General features: G+C 36.9%; 1 protein-coding gene across 6 annotated transcripts in view; it reads left to right on the top strand.

Moving 5' to 3' along the window:
* The window catches only part of FOCAD (focadhesin), a 274,352-nt gene that overhangs the window by 27,339 nt on the left and 220,813 nt on the right, over window positions 1-26,200 (top strand). For all 6 annotated transcript variants that reach the window (XR_005025293.2, XR_005025296.2, XR_005025295.2 and 3 more), the window contains 3 exons: window positions 12,378-12,479; window positions 16,240-16,444; window positions 24,873-25,079. Coding sequence is in view for 3 of the 6 variants with exons in the window: in XM_057498735.1 (XP_057354718.1) it covers window positions 12,378-12,479; window positions 16,240-16,444; window positions 24,873-25,079 (514 nt within the window). In the remaining 3 variants the exon portion in view is untranslated. The remainder of the gene's footprint in view (window positions 1-12,377; window positions 12,480-16,239; window positions 16,445-24,872; window positions 25,080-26,200) is intronic.

The following is a 26,200-nucleotide window of genomic DNA, read 5'->3' on the forward strand; positions in this document are numbered from 1 at the left end:
AAGAGCGTGGGAAGAGTGTTTCAGCTCCAGGGAAGAGCATACACACCTAAATGCTGCCGTGTGAAAAAGCTGGGCGTACTACAGGCCTATAGGGGCAGAGGGGCAGGAGCTTAGTGCTCAAGGGAGGAAGGGGCCTAGATACAGGCCCAGGAGAGCTGGGGATTGTTAGAAAAGCAAAAACCTAACTGTGATTTATTCCCACCAGGGGGTTTAAACATTTAAACAATAAGGTATTCACAAAAAGCCCAAGTGGCAAAGTACGTGGCAGGAAGTTGGTCAGGCTGGGAGGGGGGAGGAAATTGAGAAGGAATGGGCTGTACTGTACGTGTTCGGTGGGTGGGGGGCGGTGGAAAGAAGGTTTAAATCAGCCAATAAAATTAAGATAAATGTAAAGAAAGCCTAATATGGATATAATTTGCTTAGGCGATGTCTGGGAAAGAATGTGAACCGTGTAGTACTCAGCCAGTGAGGAACCAGGGGAGGGACTTGTGTGCTAAGAAATAAAGAAATAAATTGCTTGTTTTAACTGCCCTGAGTGTACCTGCTTGCCAGACACCCGATCTTGCAAGACTGCCATTAAAGCCTCGCTTTGCTGTTCTCTTTGTCTCCATGTCTTACTTACTGAGTTTGGACCAGTGCGAGTATTTCTCACATTATGACCTAGACTACCTAAGACCCTGGCAAAGACTTTGGGTTTTATGTAAATAGAAGTGGGAAGTCATTGAAGGTTTTTCCTTTTTCTTTTGAAATAATTTAAAAAGTTCCAGAAGAGTTGTAGGAATATTGCAAAAGACTCCCATATACCATTTACCTGGCTTCATCAGTTTTTTACAGTATGCCAAATTTGCTTCACCATTCTCTCTGTAGTTAAAAAAAAAATATGTAAGTAGATTGCCTGTGTTTGATAGTGTGTGTTTTCTAAGAGCAAGGATATTCTCTTACATCATTACTCTGATTAGAGTAGTTATCAAATCAAGAAAACATTGATACAGTATAGTCCATATTCTAGTTTTGTAGTTTGTGTTTCAGACGTTTCTTTCCCTTTTTATGTTTAGTATATAGAATCCAGTTTAGGATCACACATTCCCTTAATTGTCATATCTTTATAGTCTTTTAAAATCTGGAACTGATTTTCATCCCTTCTTTATCTTTCATGGCATTGACATTTTGGATACTATAAAAGTGAAGCTGTGTTCTTCTCAGGACATCACATCTTGAGGCACTGATGTCCATCTTGCTCTCCATTGGATCTTACCTTTTGATGACCCAGTCTAGGTGGTACCTGGTTTCTCTCCTCATAGTTACCATTTTCCTCTTGTAACTATCAAGCAATCTGTAGGTAAGATATCTTGAGACCATTCAAATATCCTGCTGCTCATTAAGTTCACAATGCCCCACCAAATTTTCACTGTGATGCTTTCCCAGCTCTAGCACTTCCTTCAAATTTATTAGTAGCAATGGAGTTAGAGAGATTGTTTAGAGGTGAATATGGTAGGAATGCCTGGAAATTTACTGAATTACAGATTCTGAAGCCCTGCCTCTATAGATTCTGATTTAGAAAGCTTAGGTGGGCCAGTGTGGCTACCCAGAATCTATATATTTTTAAAAAGTCTCAAGGCATTCTGATGTGGAAATAGTTTTGGGAATCACTGGACAAATGGTTAAAATACTAAACAATGTCATGGTATTTCATAGTTGCTTTAGAAAAGGGACTTAATTTTCCTTCTTCCCACATCTGCATCTTTTGGCACAATTAACGTCAACTGAAGATACTGAGGTAATAAATGAGATTTTGATTTGAACTTATTTTCTTTGTAAGGAAAATCCAAGTTATTATTTATGTTGGCAGTATAGTTATACTTCACACGACACATAAATCTTTCTAAAATTGAGAAGAAATTAAACTTAAAATAATATGTGGCTGAGTTTGGAATTTTTTTTAACGCCGTTTTTGAAATACAATTTATATACCATAAAATTCACCCTTAGAACTATGTAATTCAATGGTTTTTATCTGGACATTTCATGTAAATGGAATCATACAAGATATGGTCTTTTATGCCTGGCTCCTTCCATTTAGCATAATGTTTCCAAGGTTCATCTATGCAGTGGCATGATTAGTACTTTATTCCTTTTTATGGCCAAATAATATTCCATTGCATGGATTACATACCATGTTTTATTCTGTAATATTTTTGTATGCTTACCAAAGTTTATTGAACTTGTAGTGCTTTTTGCCTTTTATATTTGTTTCTGAAGTAACACTACTTTTTGTAAGTTCCTGAAAATAAACCTCTTAGTCTTTAAGAATAGTTACTGTTTTTTTATTTTTATGTAAGTTTCTTTATTATACTTTCCTTAATGAGATTGTTTAGAATCCTGTTACACTTAAAAAAAAAAAAAGACTATCACTTATTATATGCTTTTGTTGTCCAAGTGAGCATTTTACTTTTTGGGAACTGATCATTTCAATAATTGAATATATTGTTTAAAGGCATCCCCTGATATATAGATGTTTGATTTTATTTAGCATAAAGTAAGTGTGATACCATTATTAAATCATCTGTACTACACAGTCAAGCTGCCATAAGGGATTGGAACCAGTAGAATATGATAATATATTTTGCTGAAGTTAGGAAAACAATAGTTAGGGAACCACCATTTCTGGGCACATTGTTTGTAACTTTTTTTGGGGGGAAATAGTGCTTACTTTATAGGTTTGACTTTTTTTTTTTAAGTGAGAGTTTAACAAGGCTGAATTGCAGCAATTTCCTTAAATATTCTTAGCTTTAATTCACTGGTATTTACCCTTTTTCGGAGTGGGGGGTCAGGACCTTCTTGGAGAATCTCAGTTTTGGAACATCCCCTAGAAAATGTACACACAATATGTGCACTCAAAATTTTGCTTATTAATTTCAGAGGGCTTGTAAATTCTTCCTGTAATGGGTAAGTGGAAATCTTTATAGAAAAATGGGGAAAAAAGAAAATGGGAAAGAAGGGAGTATTAGTGTCAGATGCACCCCTGAAAAAGCCCACAAAGTTAAGGACAAGAAATAAGCGAGGGCAGTAATTGGGAAAGCATAGCCAATGATACTTTCCAGGAGCCATCTGTCTCTTTGCAGTTTGATTCTTCTTGTTGAACTGCATGTTTTGCTTCTGTTTTCATTTCCTCTTTCTTCTTTTCTACCCAGGGAAGTCTTTGTTCACAGTTTATGGTTCTAATCACCTGGGGTTTACACTTGGGGTTTATAATGGGACCTAAAGAATAAGTTACACACATAGTACAATCTTTTAGTTAGCATTTGCCCCTAGAAAATGCTCTATAAGTTCTTCTAAACATGGATGTTTAATTTAAAAACTGGTAATTTGCTGATAAATGTCTTTAAGAGCATAAGATGTTATAACTATTGCATTAACAGCCTGTTTATCTTTAGGGTTTTTTTTTCAATCATCGCATGTAACTTAATAATATAAGCTTTGGATTCCTAAGTCTTTGTATGATTACCCCCAGCTATCACCTTGTACCTAAAATAGTTCCAGACGTCTGACATTGGCAGATACATTTTCATTAAAACCCTGCCTTTCAAAATAGGGATCCTGGGAAAGTTTAAAGTGAAGGCAGAATCATTGCAATATGAAGTATATTTTCAAAGAAATCTTATACTCTCCCTATCTGCCTTACAGTTCCCCCCCGCCGAAAAATGAAATTAGTCAAAATTAAAAATTTTTCTTAAGCCAGGTATTTTTCTTTTTCTGGGATAGTATGTAGAAAGGATAAAATGCATTTGTTTTAAAACAGTATAAGATATATAATGACTCACAGTTGTTTAATTTTTCCTTTTTATAGTAATATTCGTTGTGGAATTTTAAGGTCTGCAGATTTGTAAGATACAAATATATATTTTAAAATCCCTTTTTGGCTTCTGACCAGCACTTTCAAATCAAAATTCAGAGCAGGTAGAGAGATGCTTTTAAAATGCATATTTGCTGTAGTAAGTGCTGTGCTATGCTTCTGAAAGCGCCAGGGTCACAGCTGCATACATGAAAATGCATGGTGACTGCAGGCATTGTTTCCTCACACAGAAAAGGCAATCTGTGTCTATCGCTGAATTTATGATGTAAATCAAATCATAGCTTTCCTATATTCAGAGATAGAGCAGAAAGGTTGAGGTGACCTAAAGGTTATGAATAACTTTTGCTTTTTGGTTTGCCTACTATGAGACTAATTTCTTTCACTCCTACTTTTCTATTAAGATTGATGTATCTATACATGGAAAGGTGAATCTAGTTACATACCTTATTTTATCATTGCCTTTGTACTAGTCTAGTGGAACCAGGAATTTATCACTCAATACTTCCCCTGCTCCATTTTGTTCAGATGCGTGTACTCTCTCTGTGTTGTTGACAGTATTGTTAAAGGGTAGGGTGGACAGAAGTATTAGCTCTGTATGCTTTTGCTGGGCTTTTTTTGTCTGAACAATGTGGACTTTGAAACAGTGTAGTAGAGGGACTGTGATAAGTTGATTATTCATCATCCAATCAAAGAGTTTAAAAAAGGTGCTTTGGGTAAGTGTGTGTGTGTGAGAGTGTGTGAAGCACGAGAGTGAGGGGGAGGGACAGTGTAACATTTCTTATGGATGTGTATTTAGCACTGGAAGGGAAACGTACAAAGAATAGGAAGGCATAGACCCAGCTTTCAAGCTGCTTATGTTCCAGTTTAAGATACAAACCTACCTGCACGATAATCCTAACAATACCCATTTATGGAGTATTCTGTGTGCTAGGTATTATGTTAAATACTTTATTAAAACATATACAAAGCATGAAACAGGAAGTGCCAAACAATGCACGACAAATTGATTCATCTATGACAGAAAAAGAAATGCACAGTGAAAGAGATATTAGAGGCACTAGAGACCAGTGAAGGGTGACCTGGTTGCCTGGTTTATATTGATTTTGATCTTAAGGAACAATGTTAGTCTCTTTTAAGAAGAAAGCAGAATCTGTTCTCAAGAGTTAGGAAATTCTGATTTAAAAATTTTTTTGTCGGCTCATTCTGATCACAGCACTGTTCTCAAATAAAAAATACGACTAAAAAAAGTTAGGATGATTTATCACTTTGAGATAAAAAAAAAAACTCTTCTTTGAGGCCTCAGATTTTATTAGACATTGGCCTTAGAGCCATTTAAACTTGGCATAGAATTATTAGTAGTTGAGAGCCGTCTTTCTGCCTTTACAGAGTTTAGTTTCAGCTTTAGTCCTGTGCAGTACAAAGGGTAGGGCTTTAATGAGTGGCTTGGGTTAAATAACCCTAGCACTGGAAGTTTCTTACCCTATATCTCATTTTACAGTTGAAGAAACTTGGCGCAAGAGAAGTAATTCTCTTGCCGAAGATCATACAATTCTGGTAGAGGTAGAATATGAATTTGGAACTCTTAATTCAATGCTTTCCCTCCACTGTTTCACCGCACCTTTCCACTTCCGTTTTTTTCTGAGCTATGGACGTGGCAGCGTAAGAGTAAATGATTCCAGTGCTGGTGTATAGGTGCTGCTTACATAAAATGATAATGATGATAGCAATGTCCTATATTTTGTGTTTGGTTTTTAAAACTTGTATAGCTTGTTATCTGCCATTAGTAGTTCTACAAGTGATCAGGTGGTTATATGGTCAATCTATCATTTTGAATCACTTGTACTCAATCTTTATAACTTGAGTAGCAAGTTTCCAGATAGTTGAAATGTTAAAGGCATCATCCAGGTTTTTTGGTGTTCTTTCATACCATATTATTTCTTTTTTTGATCAACAGTGCTCCTAATGAGGAGCAAAGTTGACATGTTTAAATTGTGGATGCTTTTGTTTGCCTCGACCTTTCTCAGTTGGATGAAATGAAATGACTTGAAAGAAATGGAATGGCTAACAAGCAGTGAGTGAAAGAAAAAAGAAAAATCTTGAATAATCCATAAATTTAATAATTCTTGAATACATCAAGAGTGAGCTATACTTAGCCTTATGACATTTTAAATGCTTTATATTTAAATAGAAAAATGACTCTTTTCTATCATACCCAATCTAGTTCATGTATTATTTAGTGCTGTATATTTATTTTGGAACATGATTCTGTATTTCAGAAAGGAGTAATTTAACATTTGTTTCCCATTTTAAGTCTTCTAGTTTCTACTATATTGTGTTACTCTTGTGCATCTAATGTTAATACGTGATAACTGTTTCCATAAGAAACCTCAAATTTTGAGCATGGTTCATCAGTTGCTTTTGGGTCAGTGTCAGGAAGGTGAAGGTGAAATCCTAGTCTTTTTGAAGGGGCTGACACCGTGCTTTAATCAGTTTTGTGCCTCTCCTTATGCTTATTTTACCTGGTGTACTGTTTAGCCCCACAGGGGGCAACTGGTCATGTCTAGAGACATTTCTTGTAGTCATGATTAGGTTGAATGCTATTAGCATCTGGTGGGTAGAGGCCAAGAATGACACTAAACATGTTAGAGTGAGTGCACTGAACAACCCCTACAGGGGCAATCACTTGGCCCCTAGTGTCAGCAGTGCCAAGACTGAGAAACCCTCATGTGTGGCCTTTGCACAATAAAGTATATTGAATCAAAAATGCATCCTGTGTGTTAACCATAAGGTTTTGTATGTGTATTCACATACCAGTTTGGAGATTCACAAGGGAGGATTTAGCTCTTTGCTTCATTACACTTAAAATATTAAAATGTTGGCAATTATAACTGATCCCTAGGTTAGTTGTACTCAGTCAAAATAGTGTAATATTAGTAATCAAATGTTAATCAACAATAAGATTCAATGTTCTTATTTTGGACTTCTCCCTCAAGGTTTCAGCTTCTTGGAATCAATATTGTGTATTAGTCCCTACAATATTTCCACTTGGCTCTGACATAATTCTCTGGAAAAGGTAATTATCCAGATGTCTAAATCAGTAATTACCCTGGATAATCCCTATTTAATCTCATTCTTGGAGTTTAGTGTGAGATACTAAATAAAATTTGCTGAATCCAAGAGCTGGCAAAACAGGCCCTCTGCTTCGTGCAACAAAGTTGGAGTGGTTCCTGTAAGCCCAGTGAAGCAGAAGCTAAATTATGTTACAGGTGTTTGCCATATGAGCATCATGTGTAATCCTACTTTAAAATGACTATTTCTTACTTCTGTTGACCTGATTTAATTTGGACAAAACTGTTTTAGAAGTGAGAGGGATCTTTAACAGTTTCTTTGGGTGAGGACTGGGAAGGTGTAGGTGATGGCTTATCTGGGAAGAGTCTGGAACAGCACTTCAGTGCTTTATCGTGCCACAGTAACTGTGTGTTAACTTGTTGGATTTTCTTCTTAAATAGTCATAAATGCCACCATTAGCTGGAAGGTCAAAGGAAGGTAATATCTGATGCTCCTCATTTTGGTGTGGTGCTTGTCAGAAGAAATACTGATGGCCAAAATAATTAAAGTGGCTCCCCTTTCCTTTTCCCTCCTGTTTACTTGAACACGACCTCCTGAACTTGCAGTCTAAGATGTTCAGCTGTTGTGACACACCTGAAAGGCTTTTAGGATTTGTCACATTTGTTTCTTAATATCTGTGGCAACTAGAGTAGAAGCAAATTCTAGATAGGTTTAACTGCCAAAGAGTTTGGAGCTTGGAAATGTGATTTTGATATGATTTTTGAGTTTTGGCACCAAAAATTGCTTGGAGTGATCTCTTAGCAATGGCAGTAATCTGATCAGTCAGAAATAGCCTGTGCTTTAACAAACAGGAGGCTGCCAGCATATGAAGTTAGTGCATGATAAAGTGAGGTTAAAGAGACAGTGAAGAGATGGTTATAATACCCAGAAAGTGTGTAGTAGTGTCAGAGAGGTGTTTAAGATGAGTGTTTTAATAAGATGGATCTGCCATACTTTTCTGTTTGAGAGAGAAAAATCAGAAAACCTCCCATAACTTCCTTCTTCTGTGTTTTTCCTTCTTTCTTTCATTCTTTTTTTTTTAAACTTGTAGTAGTTCTCAACCCCGGCAACATATTAGAATCTCTAGAAGAGTTTTTAAAAATGACTAATGCATGGGCTCCATTCCTAGCAACCCAATATAATTGAGGCTTGGGCATTGGTATTTTATTTTTCTTATCATTAATCTACAATTACATGAAGAACATTATGTTTACTAGGCTCCCCCCTTCACCAAGTACCTCCCCCCACACCCCATTACAGTCACTATCCATCAGCGTGGAATCACTACTTGTCTTCTCTGTGTTGCACAGCTCTCCCCATGCCCCCCCCACATGCTAATTATACATGCTAATCATAATACCCTTTTGCTTTTCCCCACCCTTATCGCTCCCTTCCCACCCATCCTCCCTAGTCCCTTTCCCTTTGGTAACTGTTAGTCCATTTTTGGGTTCTGTGATTCTGCTGCTGTTTTGTTCCTTCAGTTTTTCTTTGCTCTTATACTCCACAGAAGAGTGAAATCATTTGGTACTTGTCTTTCTCCGCCTGGCTTATTTCACTGAGCATAATACCCTCTAGCTCCATCCATGTTGTTGCAAATGGTAGGATTTGTTTTCTTCTTATGGCTGATTAATATTCCATTGTGTATATGTACCACATCTTCTTTATCCATTCATCTACTGATGGACATTTAGGTTGCTTCCATTTCTTGGCTATTGTAAATAGTGCTGCGATAAACATAGGGTTGCATATGTCTTTTTCAAACTGGAGTGCTGCATTCTTAGGGTAAATTCCTAGAAGTGGAATTCCTGGGTCGAATGGTATGTCTATTTTGAGCTTTTTGAGGAAACTCCATACTGCTTTCTACAATGGTTGAACTAATTTACATTCCCAGCAGCAGTGTAGGAGGGTTCCCCTTTCTCCACAACCTCACCAACATTTGTTGTTGTTTGTCTTTTGGATGGTGGTGATCCTTACTGGTGTGAGGTGATATCTCATTGTGGTTTTAATTTGCATTTCTCTGATCACTAGCAATGTGGAGCATCTTTTCATGTGTCTGTTGGCCATCTGAATTTCTTCTTTGGAGAACTGTCTGTTCAGCTCCTCTGCCCATTTTTTAATTGGATTATTTGCTTTTTGTTTGTTGAGGTGCATGAGCTCTTTATATATTTTGGATGTCAACCCTTTATCAGATATGTCATTTATGAATATATTCTCCCATACTGTAGGGTACCTTTTTGTTCTATTGATGGTGTCCTTTGCTGTACAGAAGCTTTTCAGCTTGATATAGTCCCACTTGTTCATTTTTGCTTTAGTTTCCCTTGCTTGGAGAGATATGTTCATGAAGAAGTCACTCACGTTTATGTCCAAGACATTTTTGCCTATGTTTTTTTCTAAGAGTTTTATGGTTTCATGACTTACATTCAGATCTTTGATTCATTTCAAATTTACTTTTGTGTATGGGGTTAGACAGTGATCCAGTTTCATTCTCTTACATGCAGCTGTCCAGTTTTGCCAGCACCATCTGTTGAAGAGACTGTCATTTCCCCATTGTATGTCCATGGCTCCTTTATTGTATATTAATTGACCATATATGTTTGGGTCAATGTCTGGAGTCTCTATTCTGTTCCACTGGTCTGTGGCTCTGTTCTTGTGCCAGTACCGAATTGTCTTGATTACTGTGGCTTTGTAGTAGAGCTTGAAGTTGGGGAGTGAGATCTCCCCAACTTTATTCTTCCTTCTCAGGGTTGCTTTGGCTATTCGGGGTCTTTGGTGTTTCCATATGAATTTTCAAACTATTTGTTCCAGTTCATCAAAGAATGTTGTTGGTAATTTGATAGGGATTGCATTGAATCTGTATATTGCATTGGGCAGGATGGCCATTTTGACGATATTAATTCTTCCTAACCAAGAGCATGGGATGAGTTTCCATTTGCTAGTCCTCTTTAATTTCTCTTAAGAGTGTTTTATAGTTTTCAGGGTATAGGTCTTTCACTTCCTTAGTTAAAGGTCCTAGGTATTTTATTCTTTTCGATGTAATTGTGAATGGAATTGTTTTCCTGATTTCTCTATTAGTTCATTGTTAGTGTATAGGAAAGCCACAGATTTCTGTATGGTAATTTTGTATCCTGCAACTTTGCTGTATTCTGATATCAGTTCTAGTAGTTTTGCAGTGGAGTCTTTAGGGTTTTTTATGTACAGTATCATGTCATCTGCAAATAGTGACAGTTTAACTTCTTCTTTACCAATCTGGATTCCTTGTATTTCTTTGTTTTGTCTAATTGCCGTGGCTAGGACCTCCAGTACTATGTTGAATAACAGTGGGGATAGTGGGCATCCCTGTCTTGTTTCCAATCTCAGAGGAAAAGCTTTCAGCTTCTTGCTGTTCAGTATGATGTTGGCTGTGGGTTTATCATATATGGCCTTTATTATGTTGAGGTACTTGCCCTGTATACCCATTTTGCTGAGAGTTTTTAACATGAATGGATGTTGAATTTTGTCGAATGCTTTTTCAGCATCTATGGAGATGATCGTGTGGTTTTTGTCTTTCTTTTTGTTTATGTGATGGATGATGTTGATGGATTTTTCAATTGTTGTACCATCCTTGCATACCTGGGATGAATCCCACTTGGTCATGGTGTACGATCCTTTTGATGTATTTTTAAATTTGGTTTGCTAATATTTTGTTGAGTATTTTTGCATCTACATTCATCAGGGATATTGGTCTGTAATTTTCTTTTTTGGTGGGGTTTTTGCCTGGTTCTGGTATTAGGGTATTGTTGGCTTCATAGAATGAGTTTGGGAGTATTCCCTCATCTTCTATTTTTTGGAAAACTTTAAGGAGAATGGGTATTATGTCTTCTCTGTATGTCTGATAAAATTCTGAGGTAAATCCATCTGGCCCGGGGGTTTTGTTCCTGGGTAGTTTTTTGATTACCGCTTCAATTTCTTTGCTGGTAATTGGTTTGTTGAGATTTTGTGTTTCTTTCTTGGTCAGTCTTAGAAGGTTGTATTTTTCTAAGAAGTTGTCCATTTCTTCTAGGTTTTCCAGCTTGTTAGCATATAGGTTTTCATAGTATTCTCTAATAATTCTTTGTATTTCTATGGGGTCTGTCATGATTTTTCCTTTCTCGTTTCTGATTCTGTTGATGTGTGTTGGTTCTCTTTTTCTCTTAATAAGCCTAGAGTCTTATCTATTTTGTTTATTTTCTCAAAGAACCAGCTCTTGGTTTCGGGCATTGATATTTTTTAAAGAGCTCCACAGATGAATCTGACATGCAACCAGGGTTGAGAATCACTGCTTTATAGCAATGCATCAGAATTGTCTGGAGAGCTGTTTATTACATCTGGGCTGGGGACTGAGAATTTACTTGCATTTCTAATAAGTTCTTTATGTCACTAGTAGGGTTATCACACTTTGAGAACCACTAAGAAGTCATTCTTTAAAAAAAAATTGGGGTGTAGCTGATGGTCTCATTGTTCTTTTCTTTTTTTTTAAACTTTGCTAGTTATATATATTGCTGGGTTAAAAATTAAAGATGGAAGAATAGCATTATTAATGTGATTCTTTTATGTAAAAAATGATGTGGTGTTTTTTATTTTTTATTTTACTTATGTTTTTCTTAGAGGAAAAATCCACACCAATATTAACCAAGCTTTTTATGGTACTTCATAGTTTAAAAAGCTGATGAATTTACAATTTCTTGTAGGCTTTTTGAACGATTTAAAATAATTTGTATTTGTGCTTTTTTTTCCATTTTTTAACCCTATTGAGAATCCTATTGAGACTTCATATCTCATGTTTCATATAGTTTTTTTAAGTATCTTAGTGGGTGTAGCCCCAATAAAAAGACTATCCTTGTTCAACAAAAATTTCAGAAATTTTCAGTTGGAGAGTTTGTTATTTGAGATGGGAGTATTTTCTTTTTCCTCATCTTAAGTATGCTTGGGGAACACAGAATGACAAATAGGGTTAAGTGGGACAGAAACGGAGATAGAGTGCTGACAATAGAGCAGTGTTAGAGGAAATGGAACCTTCCAGGTTTGGGAAAAGAGCAGCAGAAGAGGAGGTGGCCTACAACTTCCAGGAATAAGAGTGTCAACGGGGTGGATATGATAGAGCTACTGGGTCCAGGAGCTTGACCAAAGTCATTGAACTATTAAATAGCAGAGTCCATTCTAAAATTTGGATCTCCAAGACTTGATATTCATTCTTTTATGCAAAACAGTTAGATAAAGGAAAAAATATCAGTTCTAATGAGCCAAATCTGCAACAAATGCAGCAAATGATAATTGGTGACAGTTATGAATCCTAGAAAAAAGTTTCTAGATGCTATTGGCTTTTTGTTGCTATATTTGAATACTGAGAATGTGTAGTCCTGAAATGACAGCTTCCAATGTGACTTTCTGTGTTTTTCAGAAGTCGTCCTCAGCCTTTGATCACTGTGCTTGAACACAGACCTGATTGCTGGCCAGTACTTTTGCAGCAGCTGACCGTATTTTTCCAGCAATGCCCTGAAAGGTAATGCAAAATAAAATAAAATAAATGAGGGAGATAAAATGGCATATGCTAAGTTTAGAGTTTTTTTTTTTAAGCTGCTTTGACTATAATCTTTTCTCCTGAAGAAATGTCTTAGAGCAGGATATAGCTTTCTATTTTCTTTTTAAGAGTGAGAGAAAAAAACCTACAGATTTATTGTTGAAATATTGAATGTGAGAAAAGATATTATTAAAGAAGTTAAGCGTTGGGTAGTTAGGAAAGTTGATTAGAAATATTTGGTAAATACTACATAATACACATAGAAGATATGTTCTTCCTCCTGTATATTGATTAGTGATTTCATTTCTCCATTAGAAACCTGCCAGTTGGGATCAAGTAATACTGCCAGCGGAGACCAGATAGATAGGTACCATACATGTAATGTGCTGGATTTTCATCTTAAATAGTCAATAGATGCCACTATCAGCTGGAAGATTAATGAAAGGTGATAGCTCATGCTCCTCATTTCAGTGTGGTGCTTCCCCAAGTCCTTCTGATGGTCTTCGAAGATACCCCATTTCTTCCATCCTTATGACCATGGCACTGGCTCAGGTTGTCATGTCTTGCTGTTGCATCTGTTCCTGTCACCTCTGCCTCTAATCTCATCCTGCTCAAAGCCATTCCTAAGCACCCACCAGAGCGATACATCAAGACAGCAAATCTTACTGTGTCACTCCCTTGCTTAACTTGCCACAACTGTGGTTTTCAGACTGGACTTGTTAAGCATGAGCTAAACAGAGGGAACACCCCTGACCCCTTCAGCTCTGTTTCTATAGCACTTACATGTTGATATCTTATGGAAGCTTTCTACTGGGAAACAATAGTTTGGGTTCTGAAAGAGTTGGAAAATCTCTGGACTACAGATAAAACCTATTATGTCATACTAGGTTCTGTGTATGATATGATTTCTACCTGTTACAACAGTTTTATCTTTTCTTTATTTCATAGTTGATGAACTGTGTATTCAGTAATACACTGACCTGCTTTCTGTTCCACACAGGAGGCAGTGCTATTCCCTTGCCTCTGTGTTTTTGTTTCTTAGTACCCCCTTACTTTCTTAAATCTTACCCCAACCCGGTCCTGACTAACTTCTCTATTTTAAATCTTTGCTCATTTTTAAACATTCATAATCACTTGGGAATTCAGATTATCTTTTTAATTTATTTTTCTTTTCTATTAAGGCCTGTCAGTTTCATAAATCATTGGAGAGAGAGTTAATCATCAGATACCATATCTAAAGTCAAGACAGATTAAGCCAAAGAGATTTTTACATAGCATATTGCCTTAATGAAACTTGACATTATGCCCCTGATGTCAAGTAATTACAGCATCTTAGAAATATATTTCTTTAAATGCACCTTGCAGTTCACCTTCAGCATTTCAAGGTAGGAGAAACTTGATAAGCTATTCCTGGATGTTCTTGACAAAGGGAAGTATTTATTCTTTGGAGAATATGTTATTAGAGGGAGATAGAGAAACAGTGATTCTTAAATCTCTTTCCTAGAGGCTTATGCTTCATATTCTAACCCACACATACATCATCTGATTGCTTGATCTGTGAAGCTTTTTTAGTTTCCTGAAGTGGTTATTTGGATGAAGATAATGTTTCAGTAATATATATGGACTCAGAAGTCCTCCTTTTGTTTGTTTGGAGATGATGTATTTGTGCTCATGAGGGGAAATTCCTCCAGATTGTAAGCTTAATCAGAGCAAGGGTTTAATCTGTTTTCTTTTTCTTGCCTTGTTTCTAGCACATAGAAGAGTGAATGATACACTGTAGGTGCTCAGTAAATTTTTGCCAAGTGAATAAGTGAATGAATCCATTAAATCTTATTATTTGGTAATTAAGAACTTTTTAAAATGTTAAATGGTGTTTTGAAATCATGTTGCTGTGGAATGTATAGTAGTACAAAATTATGTTGTGAAGCATAATTCAAATGCCATTTCTTTCATTAAGTATAGCACTTTATACCTTTTTTTATTGAAGTATAGTATAATCTTATGTTAGTTTCAAGCATACAACACAATGTTTCAGCAGTTACCCATCTTATTAAATCCTCACCTCCACTAGTGCAGTTTCCATCTGTCAACATAGGAAGATGCAACAGAATCATTGGCTGTGTTCTCCGTGCTGTACTCCCGTCCCCGTGACCAACTCTTATTATGAGAGAGAATTTTTGTGCCTATTTATACCCCTCACTCTCCCACTCACCCATCCCAACCCTTCCCCCATTGTAACCACCAGTCACTTCTCATTGTCTATGAGTCTACTGCTATTTTGTTCGTTTTGTTTTGTTTTTTTTTTTTAGCTTGATATGTTTCTTTTAACAGTTTTCATTTTCCTCTAATCTAGGAGCAGAACTCATTGCTCCCATTATACTGAATGCTTAAGGATAGATAATGCCTAATTCATCTTTATGTCTTACCAATAATTCTTTATGTATTATAAATATGAAAAATATTAACATGTTATTTAAGGCATGCTAATTATAAAACTGTAACAGTATAAATGAATTGATTAGTGATTGATGGAGCATCCCTTTGGATACATAGTATGTACAGTTATTGGTAATACAGCAGTAAGCAGAAATCCATAGTTCATGCCCTCATTTGGGTTATAGTCTGGTGGTAGATAGAGATATTACATAAATAATGACAAGTCATTGTCCTGTAAGTACATAATGAGGATTTGACCCAGGTAGGAAGTCATTTTAAAAGAGAGACCTGAAAGATGACAGGAATTAGGTGGAGGAAGGAACAAGAAAGGAAGGGGAGAGGTAACAGCAAGTGAGAGAAAGTTAAGATGGCTTGATTGAAGATCTGAAGGAAGTTCAGTGTAGCTCAGTAGAGAGTTGAGAGGAGCAAGAAATTAGGCTAGAAAGATAAGCAGAGGCCAAATTAGGGAGGGTTTGTGAATTGGGCTAAATACTTTTTCCTAAGGGTAAACTCTCTAAGCTGGCTGATGATGTGATCAAATTTTTGTATCTGAAATGTAATTCTAGCATTTTAGTGACTTTGGGCTTAGAGTTGTTAGGGTATATTGAAATCTAAATAGATTTGAAAGTTTTGTAAGGCCTTCTTCCTTTAAGTGAGAAGAGCTTAAAAGGAGGGAATAGCTTAAAAGGAGGGACTTCACAAATTACTTCACTTTATCTGCCTCGGTTTCTGTATCTGCATAATGGAATAATCTTATTACATGGGGTTGTGGTGAGGATCACATGAATTTAAAGGCATGAAGTGTAGTAACTTACACACCATAAATCTTTAGCAAGTTGACAAGTAAATGGTAATTGTTATCTTGAGGTATCTATATGGCTTTATTTTACATAGAACTTTACCTGCAGAGTTTTTCCAAAAATGCATGCCCATGTCATACACCAGAAAAATGGATCCTGATATCCATAATTCTAAGAAGGTCCTCAGATGATTCTGGTATTCACAATAGACTGGTTCTGGAGATGTAGATGCTATTCTACTGTGCAGTAGAGACTCTTAGTCCTGAACATTAGGCTGTGGTCTCCAGGTGCTGAGTCATTTTTCCAAGTGCACAAAGAACTTGTTAGGCCTTGTTCTAGGTCTAAGCAGCTTGTGGTGGAATAGAAGAATCGTGAAAAAAAAGTTACACTTGATGGTATTGTAATTTATGATCTATCATGAACTATAAGCTGGTATTTGACATTTACCTGTTTGCTAATCTGTTTAACTCAGTGACTGGCTTATCTATTACATGACTTACTTGTAGGTCAGAAGTTTCATGTATCCAGATAATGGCACCGTTTCTGTGGTATCTATATTGTGAACCATCCCAGTTACAAGAATATGCTCATCTCCGACTAGCCCTGCTAAAAGTGTTACTTCAACCCCGGGCTCTTTGTGACAAAGAGCAGCCATCCATATTGGAACAGCAGATAATTCAAGTGTGTTGTGAAATGATTCCATGTTTGCAGGTAAGGCTTTTCTTCTCCTTCACTGATGTAGTATCAGCATCAGTAAATATCAATTTTTGTTGCCATACATAAAATAGAACCTATGTGGTTTGACAAATTTGGTCATAATTCTAGGTTCAGAAATGCTTATAGGCTTTTGGAGATAATGAAGGAAGCAAATCTGGATTTAATATTAATATTTACAATGGTAACTAAATTTACAGAAATGTAAATCAGCATAGTCCATTTTAGAATTAGTGGGAATGAAAACTTCAGTTAAGAAAGAATCTTCGGGAGGCTTAAAGATGGTGGCATGAGAGGTGAGACAGAAACCTCCTCCCAAAACCACATATATTTTGAAAATGTAGCAAATACAACTAATCCTGAAAGAGCAACAGGAAAGAAGGCTGTGACAGACTGCCTACACCTGGAGAAAAAAAGCAGACCTCACAAAAAAGGGTAAAATACCAAAGCTACGATTGAGTGAGACCCAAGCCTTTCCCCCACCCCAACTCACCGGTGGGAGGAAGAGAAACAGAGTGGGGAGGGAGTAGAGTCTGGAGACTGCTGAACACTTAGCCCTGGAGATCTTCTATGGGAGCACGAACCTACATTGCATGGTGCTCTGGTGATTAGTGGGGTTGGAAAGATAAGACAGGTGGAATACCTGGAAAGACTGAGATTCCAGCTGCTTGTGGGAAACAGGGATCCATATCTGGCTGCTCTGGGACAAAAGAAAGGCAGACAACCTGAGAGACTTCCTAACAGCAAGAGGGCTGCTAAAGGGGCAAGGATTGCACAGAGCTTACTGCTCAGGGGAATGGACAGGTAGACAAAATTGTCCAGGCACACTCTGCCCAGAAGGTTGGGAACTTTCAGGAGCTTCAGGTGCTTCATCCCCCTGGCTGGCTATGCAGCTCCAAGCCCCTCACCATAATACGCAGTCTGCTGCACCTTCCTCCTGGCCAGCCTGCACCTGGTTTGCAAACCGGCAGCCCCTACCCTAGTGTCAGGCCATTCAGAGAGAAGCCCCGCCTACTTCAGCTATAAATGCAAAGCATAGAGGTTTACATCTGTGTGTTCGGCCCACTGGTTCTGGCAGTGGAGACAGGCATAGGAGCTGGGAAGCAGGAAACAGCTCTTTACTCCTCCCCAGGCACCACCACCACTCCCCTGTGACACATGAGTTCCAGGGGCTCAGCAGCTCCAGAGAGTAGAGCTTCTGGACACTAGAGGGCACCACATACAAATATGAAATGCCAAAGGAACCTGGTTCAAACACAAATCCCTCAAACACCAGAAAAAGGTTCAAGTGAAACTGAACTCATCAATCTTCCTGAAAGAGATTTCAAAGTAAAAATCATAAACATGCTCATGGAGGTACAGAAAAATATTCAAGAACTCAGGAATGAATTCAGGGTGGAGATTCAATCATTATGGAATACAATGGAGGGATTTAAAAGCAGATTAGATACAGTGGAGGAGATGATAAATGAAATAGAAATTAGAGAAGAGGAATACAAAGAACCTGAGGCACAGAGAGAAAAAAGGATCTCTAGGACTGAAAGAATACTGAGAGAACTATGCGACCAATCTAAATAGAACAATATTCATATTATAGGGGTACCAGAAGAAAAAGAGAGAGAAAAAGGGATAGAAAGTGTCTTTGAGGAGGTTATTGTTGAAAACTTCCCCAATCTGGGGAAGGACATAATCTCTCAGGCCATGGAAGTGCACAGATCTCCCAACACAAGGGACTGAAGGAAGACAACACCAAGACATATAATAATTAAAATGGCAAAGATCAAGGATAAGGACAGACTGTTAAAAGCAGCAAGGGAGAGAAAAACATCACATACAAAGGCTAAAACCCATCAGGTAATCCTCAGACTTCTCAACAGAAACCTTATAGGCCAGAAGGGAGTGACATGATATATTTAATGCAATTATGCAAAAGGACCTTGAACCAAGAACCCTCTTTCTGGCAAGATTATCATTTAAATTTGAAGGAGGGATTAAACAATTTCCAGATAAGCAAAAGCTGAGAGAATTTACCTCCCAGGAACCATCTCTACAGTGTATTTTAGAGGAACTGCTATAGATGGAAGTGTTCCTAAGGCTAAATAGTTGTCACCAGAGGTAATAAAACCACAGCAAAGAAAGTAGAACAGTAAGTTACTAAGCAAATGCAAAATTTAATCAACTACCCTCAGCGTCAAAGGATAGATAAAGAGTACAGAATATGATACCTAATATATAAAGAATGGAGGAGGAAGAAAAAGGAGAAAAAAAAAGAGAACTTTAGATTGTGTTTGTAATAGCATATTAAGTGAGTTAAGTTAGACTCTTAGATAATGAGGAAGTTATCCTTGGCCCTTTGGTAACCATGAATCTGAAGCCTGCAATGGCAATAGGTACATACCTATCGATAATCACCCTAAATGTAAATGGTCTCAATGCACTAATCAAAAGACATAGAGTCACTGAATGGACAAAAAAACAAGATCCACCTATATGCTGCCTACAAGAGACACACTTCACACCAAAAGACATACACAGACTAAAAGTGAAGGCATGGAAAAAGATATTTCATGCACCTAATAGGGAGAAAAAAGTTGGAGTTGCAGTACTTGTATCAGACAAAATAGACTTCAAAACAAAGAAAGTCACAAGAGACAAAGAAGGACATTATCTAATGATAACGAAACTAGAAATAAATAACCCAGAAGAAATGGACAACTTTCTAGAAAAATACAACATTCCAAGGCTGACCAAGGAAGAAACAGAAAATCTGAACAGACCAATTACTAGCAACGAAATTGAACTGGTAATCAGAAACCTACCTAGAACAAAACCCCTGGACCAGATGGCTTCACCACTGAATTTTATCAATCATTTAGTGAAGACCTAATACCCATTCTCTTTAAAGTTTTCCAAAAAGTAGAAGAGGAGGGAATGCTTCCAAACTCATTCTATGAGGCCAGCATCACTCGAATACCAAAACCAGGCAAAAACACAACAAAAAAACACAAAATTACAGACCAATATTCCTGATGAACATACATGCAAAAATCCTCAAGAAAATATTAGCAAAGTAAAATAAAAAATACCTCAAAAAGATAATCTGTCATGATCAAGTAGGTTTATTCCAGGGATGCAAGGATGGTACTACATTCAAAAATCCACTAACATCATCTACCACATCAACAAAAAGAAGGATAAAAACCACATGATCATCTCCATAGATGCCAAAAAAGTATTTGACAAGATTCAACATCCATTCATGCAAAGACTCAACAAAATGGCTATAGAGGGCAAGTACCTCAACATAATAAAGGCCATATATGACAAACCTACAGCTAACATCATATTTAACTTAACAGCGAGAAGCTGAAAACATTTCCTTTAACATCGGGAACAAGACAAGGATGCTTGCCCACTCTTCCCACCTTTATTCAACATAGTTCTGGAGGTCCTCGCCATGGCAATCAGACAACACAAAGAAATCAAGCATTTAGATTGATAAAGAAGAAGTTAAACTGTCCCTGTTTGTAGATGACATGATATTGTACATAAAAAACCCTAAAGAATCTACTCCAAAACTACTAGTTCTAATATCTGAATTCAGTAAAGTTGCAGGATACGAAATTACCCAGAAATCTGTTGCATTCCTATACACTAACGATGAACTAGCAGAAAGAGAACTCAGGAAAACAATTCCTTTCACAAGTGCATCAAAAAGAATAAAATACCTATGAATAAACCTAACAAAGTAATTGAAAGACCTATACTCTGAAAACTACAAGACACTCATGAGAGAAATTAAAGAAAATACCAATAAATGGAAACATATCAAGTTCTCACTGATAGGAAGAATTAATATTGTCAAAATGGCCATCCTGATTAAGGAATCTACAGATTCAGTGCAATCCCTATCAAAATACCAACAGTATTCTTCATGAACTAGATAGAGCAAATCGTTCTAAAATTCATATGGAACCACAAAAGACCCCAAATAGCCAAAGCAATCCTGAGAAGGAAGAATAAAGCCGGGGGGAATTACTCTCCCTGACTTCAAGCTCTAGTGCAAAGCCACGGTAATCAAGATAATTTGGTACTGTCACAAGAACAGAACCATAGATCAATGGAACTTACTAGAGAGCCCATATATAAACCTAAGTATATATGGTCAGTTAATATATGATAAAGGATTCATGTACATACAGTGGGGAAATGAAAGCCTCTTCAATAACTGGTGTTGGCAAACTGGACAGCTACATGCAGGAGAATGAAATTGGATTATTGTCTAACCCCATACACAAAAGTAATCTAAAAATGGATCAAAGACCTGAATGTAAGTCATGAAACCATAAAACTCTTAGAAGAAAACATAGGCAAAAATATCCTGAATATAAACACGAGCAACTTTTTCCTGAACACATCTCCTCAGGTTAGGGAAAGAAAAGCAGAAATGAACAAATTGGACTACATCAAACTAAAAAGCTTCTGTACAGCAAAGGACACCATCAACAGAACAAAAAGGCATCCTACAGTATGGGAGAATATATTTGTAAATGACAGATCCCACAAGGGGTTAACATCCAGAATATATAAAGGACTCACATGCCTCAACACCCAAATAGCAAATAACACAATTAAAAAATGGGCGGAGGATCTGAAGAGATACTACTCCAAAGAAGTAATTCAGATGGTCAACAGGCACATGGAAAGATGCTCCACTTTGCTAATTATCAGGGAAATGCAAATTAAAACCACAATGAGATATCACCTCACAGCAGTTAGGATGGCTAACATTGAAAAGAAAAGAACAACAAATGCTGGCGAGGATGCAGAGAAAGAGGAACCTTCTTACTGTTGTTGGGAATTTAAATTCATTCAACCATTTTGGAAAGTACTATGGAGTTCCTCAAAAAACTAAAAATAGAAATACCGTTTGACCCAGGAATTCCACTTCTAAGAATTTACCTGAAGTAAACAAGATCCCAGATTCAAAAGGGCATTTGCACCCCTATGTTTATTGCAGCACTATTTACAATAGAGTCAGAAGCAACCTAAGTGTCCATCTGTAGATAATAAAGGACATGTGGTACATATACACAACGGAATATTATTCAGCCATAAGAGGTAAACAAATCCTACCATTTGCAATGACATGTATTATGCTCAGTGAAATAAGCCAGGTGGAGAAAGACAAGTACCAAATGATTTCCCTCTTTTGTGGACTATAGCAATTATGCAAAACTGAAGGAACAAAACAGCAGCAGACTCACAGACTCCAATAAGGGACTAGTGGTTACCAAAGGGGAGGTATGTGGGAGGGTGGATGGTAGGGAGGGAGAAGGAGATTGAGGGGTATTATGATTGGCACACATGGTGTTTTGGGGGGTCATGGGGAAGATAGTGTAGCACAGAGAAGACAAGTAGTGACTCTGTGGCATCTTACTGTGATGGACAGTGACTGCAATGGGGTATGGGGGGACTCGATAATATGGGTGAATGTAGTAACCGCAATGTTTTTCATGCGAAACCTTCTTAAGAGTGTATGTCAATGATACCTTAATAAAAAAGTTAAAAAAAGAATGTTCAGGGATAAAATTTTGAATTAAATTTCTCCTTGTGCTAGACACTCAGTTTCTTACAAAGGTGGGAGGAACCTTTGTTCAAATTAGGAAAAGGTGCGTCTCTGGACAGGTAAAGCCTGGTTGGGCTTGACCAGCTAAATGCTGGCTAGATTCTGGTTTCCACATGTCCCCTTACAACATATACAGTGACCCTAATGGATCATGTTGTTGAGAAGCCCACCGTCTAGTAAGGGAATTAAGACAAGTTTATATATTCTCATAATTCAGAGGAGATGGATGTAAGATGTTTAACAGAGGTATGGATACAATGCCTAGAGAGTTCAGGGGAGACATAAATTTGAGCTAATGTCTTTATAACCACAGATATAAAAACAAAAATTCTAGTTGCCAGTTGTGATTTTAGTGTAGTGATTCATTGATCAGGCCAGGCAATCTCCTCTTTGAGGCTTGTCAGGTGCCTAGAGTCGGGGCCCCATGCTGCTTAGCTGATGGAGGGAATCTGTGAATATTTTTTGAAGTGATCACTGGAGGTCACAGATGATCTGTTTTAAGTTTGTGTTAGCAAGGAGTGACTAGAGTGTATCTTCCCTTTGTGACTCATAAATAGGCTTTCCTGTAATCAAGGCAGAGAAAAGTTAATTAAAACGAATTCTCTTGTGTGTTTCCCCAAGCTTTTGTTTTGTGTGGGCAATAAAGCAGGGCAGGACATCTTGAGCTAGGGTAATGCTCTTCCACACCATGCTTGCGTTTCCCTGTTCTGTGCTCTTTTATAATAGCTATTGCCTTCATCCTCATGAACCCATATTGACAAGCCTAAAGAATTCTAGAACTGAGCTCTGGGGACTATTTCTGGGAATCTACGGCTTGTTAATATAGTCGAGATAGGTGAGAAAAAAGGGCTGTATCATTTGGAACTAATGTATTTATGTTGCTTAATTCCATTTAATCACTTAACGAATCAGCTTTATTGGAATGAAGAATCTGAGTTGGGTGGAATATTATCAGTAATGTAATCCATTTTCCCAACGATTGCAAGTATTTTTTATACTCGAAGAAACAACCTTTCCACAACTAAATATTCTAGTGATAGGAAGCATGCTATTTTGCAAGGCAACCATTTATTTATTTATTTAATTTTATCAAGTACTAAATTGACCTGCATTTTCCTAAGACTTTACCCATTAGTTCCCGTTCTTCTCAGATCAAAACAAAATAAGCTTTTTAAAAAGCCTCTCTGCATCTTGTGTTTCTCTCTTCCTCCCTTGCTGTCCTTTTCTTCCTTTCTCCCTTCCTCCTGCCTTTCTTTGCTTCATCAAGTTTCTTTACTTCACACGAAATGGTTTCCAGACTTTTCACTATCCTTTGCCAGGAATTCTCTAGTTTATTGGTGCTAGCAGTGTGTTAGTTTGAAATATTCTTCTTAGAGCTGAATACAGCACTATAGATGAGGTCTGATCCATACTAACACTTAAATAAGAATCACTTAATTGAAAATTTTTTGGAGAAAGAGCCATGCCACCCTGTTGACCCTGATGCTTCCATTTTTCTTTTCATGTTAATTGTGCTTCCATTTTTGTCTTTGTGGAATTATCTCCTTTGGACTTAGCTTTCTTAAACTATTGACTTTTGTCCCCAAAATTTTCTTCTTAATTGTGACTCTTGTCATTGCACATGATTTTCATTGCATATAATCTATTTTTAAATAAACACAGAACATTACTTCAAAGGTGTTCTTGTTAAAGATTTCAGTAATGTTCAAGATGAGAGAGCCTTTAGTCCTAACTTCTTGAGGTGGACTTTAAAATTTTTTTTTATTGCGGAAAATTTCAAGTTTTCACAGAAAATGCACTCAAGGAAATATATTGTTAGATAAACACAAGGCTTTACTTTTTTTTTATCCCATTCTTGGTGGCCTTTTGCCTTTCCCATTTTATGTTTGCAAAAGAGCAAAATCAGCTACTGGACTGTTCACAGTTTTTGTAATTTAGTATTTTCTGTATCTTCCCTCTTGATCTTCTAATATCTTTTTTTCTCTTGTTTACTAGGATTTTTTTCTGTGTACAGCTTATAGTCCTTTTGGGTTATTATGGTGTTAATACTGGTGAAAGGTACAGCTGGTCAACTGTAGGCTTTCCTCTTGATGAATTTAACAGACACAAGACTCCTGATTGAAGCAGATGGTTCATTGTTTGTAGTCTCTGGGAAATGCCAGTGTGTCTGCAAGCAGGACCGTATCTTTAATGCCAATTCCAGAATTTTGATCAGAACAGCTGGGTTTGAATTGAATTGGGATTATCAAGAGCACCCAAGTCCTTCCTATCTAATAGGTTAGCCTGTTGAGAAGACACCCTACCATTTGAATATGGTCTTTCATTGTGTCTGCCAAGTGTGGAAATGATACTCTCAGTTAAGGTTGTCAGGAGCAGATATCTTCCAGATGAAGGGTTTAGTAGTCCATTAGAATAACATGCTAACCCTTCTCTTCCAGGTAACTATGTTGGAATTGCAGAGAGTTCATTTGGAGAATGCAAAACAGCTTAATTAATTTCAGCATGTTGGCACTGTCATGCAATTTGTCTTAAAAAATCTGCACTTAGAGAGAAGTTAGAAAAATAAATGGAAAGAACTTGTGCCAGCCAGTGGTAACAAAAACAGTAGCAAATTGTATTTTGGTTAGTGACAAAATGAGAAGGCATTTTAATCTACTTAGAGTTAAATACATTTCATCATCTCTTTTGAATCTTTGTGGGTTTAGAGAAAAATATTGTTAAAGCTTCTTGTAGAACTTAAAATTATCCTTTGGTTTTTATAGTATTTTAATCTCATACAATGACTTTTTTAAACAGATGAAAGATTTGGTACAGACAACAGAAGTGATGCTGTTTATTGAAGAAGTATATTTAAGCCTTTTGCGTCATCCTGTTTTCTGGAAAACTCAGCTTACCCAGCTGACCCTTCAGTTGCTGTGTGTCTGTGAAGTCAGCTTAAGGATAACTGGGGAATGCTCATCTTTAATTCACCTTTTAGAGCAAGGTGTTGAACTTCTAAAGGAGGTAAGGATATGAAGAAATTTTAATATGTCTGTTATCACTTTGTTTTTATTTCTCAAGATTGCTTTGGCTCTTTGTGTGTGTGAGAGAGAGAGAGGAGAGAGAGAGAGTGTGTATGTGTGGTTCCATACAAATTTTAGGACTATTCTACTTCGGTGAAAAATGCTATTGGTATTTTGATAGCGATTGCATTGATCTGTAGACTGCTTTGGTAGCATGGACATTTTAACAGTATTAATTCTTCTAACCCATGAACACTCTATATCTTTCTATTTATTTATGCATTCTGCGTTTGCTTTTGTCAGTGTCTCGTGGTTTTCAGAGTATAGGTCTTTCACTTTCTTGGTTAGACTTATTCCTAAATATTTTATTCTTTCTGATGCAGTTGTAAATAGGCTTGTTCTCTCAATTTCTCTTTCTGATGACTTACTAATGTATAGAAATGCAACAGACTTCTGTATATTTTTGTATCTTGCAACTTTACTGAATTCATTTATTCTAATGGTTGTTGGATTGAGGCTTTAGGGTTTTCTCTATGTAGTATCATGTCATATGTGATTAGTGACAATTTTACTTCTGCCTTTACTTGGATGCCTTTTATTTCTATTTTCTTTGCATAATTGTTTGGGCTAGGACTTCCAATACAGTGTTGACTAAAAATGGCAAGAGTGGACATCCATCCTGGTTTTAGAGGAAAAGCTTTCAGTATGATAAGTATGATGTTATAAAATATGTGGGTTTGTCATATGGCCTTTATTGTGTTGAGGTATTCTTCCTCTAACTCCACTTTGTTGAGAGTTTTTATCATAAATGGATGTTGAATTTTGTCAAGTGCCTTTTCTATATCTATTGAGATGACACATGGTTTTGATCCTTCCTTTTATTTATGTATCCCTTTAATTGATTTGTGGATATTGAACTATCTTTGCATGGTTAATCCCACTTGATCATGGTATATGATCCTTTAAATGTATTACTGAATTTGGTCTGCTAATATTTTGAGGATTTTTGCATCTATGTTCATCAGGCATGTTTGTTCTGTAGAATTACAAAATACCTTGATTTAGAACAATGAAATGGTGTCTGAGAGAAGTATATATACTTCTCTATGTAAATACTATGTG

This window comes from Manis pentadactyla, chromosome 3 (genome assembly GCF_030020395.1).
Source record: "Manis pentadactyla isolate mManPen7 chromosome 3, mManPen7.hap1, whole genome shotgun sequence".
Classification (NCBI taxonomy): Eukaryota; Metazoa; Chordata; class Mammalia; order Pholidota; family Manidae; genus Manis; species Manis pentadactyla.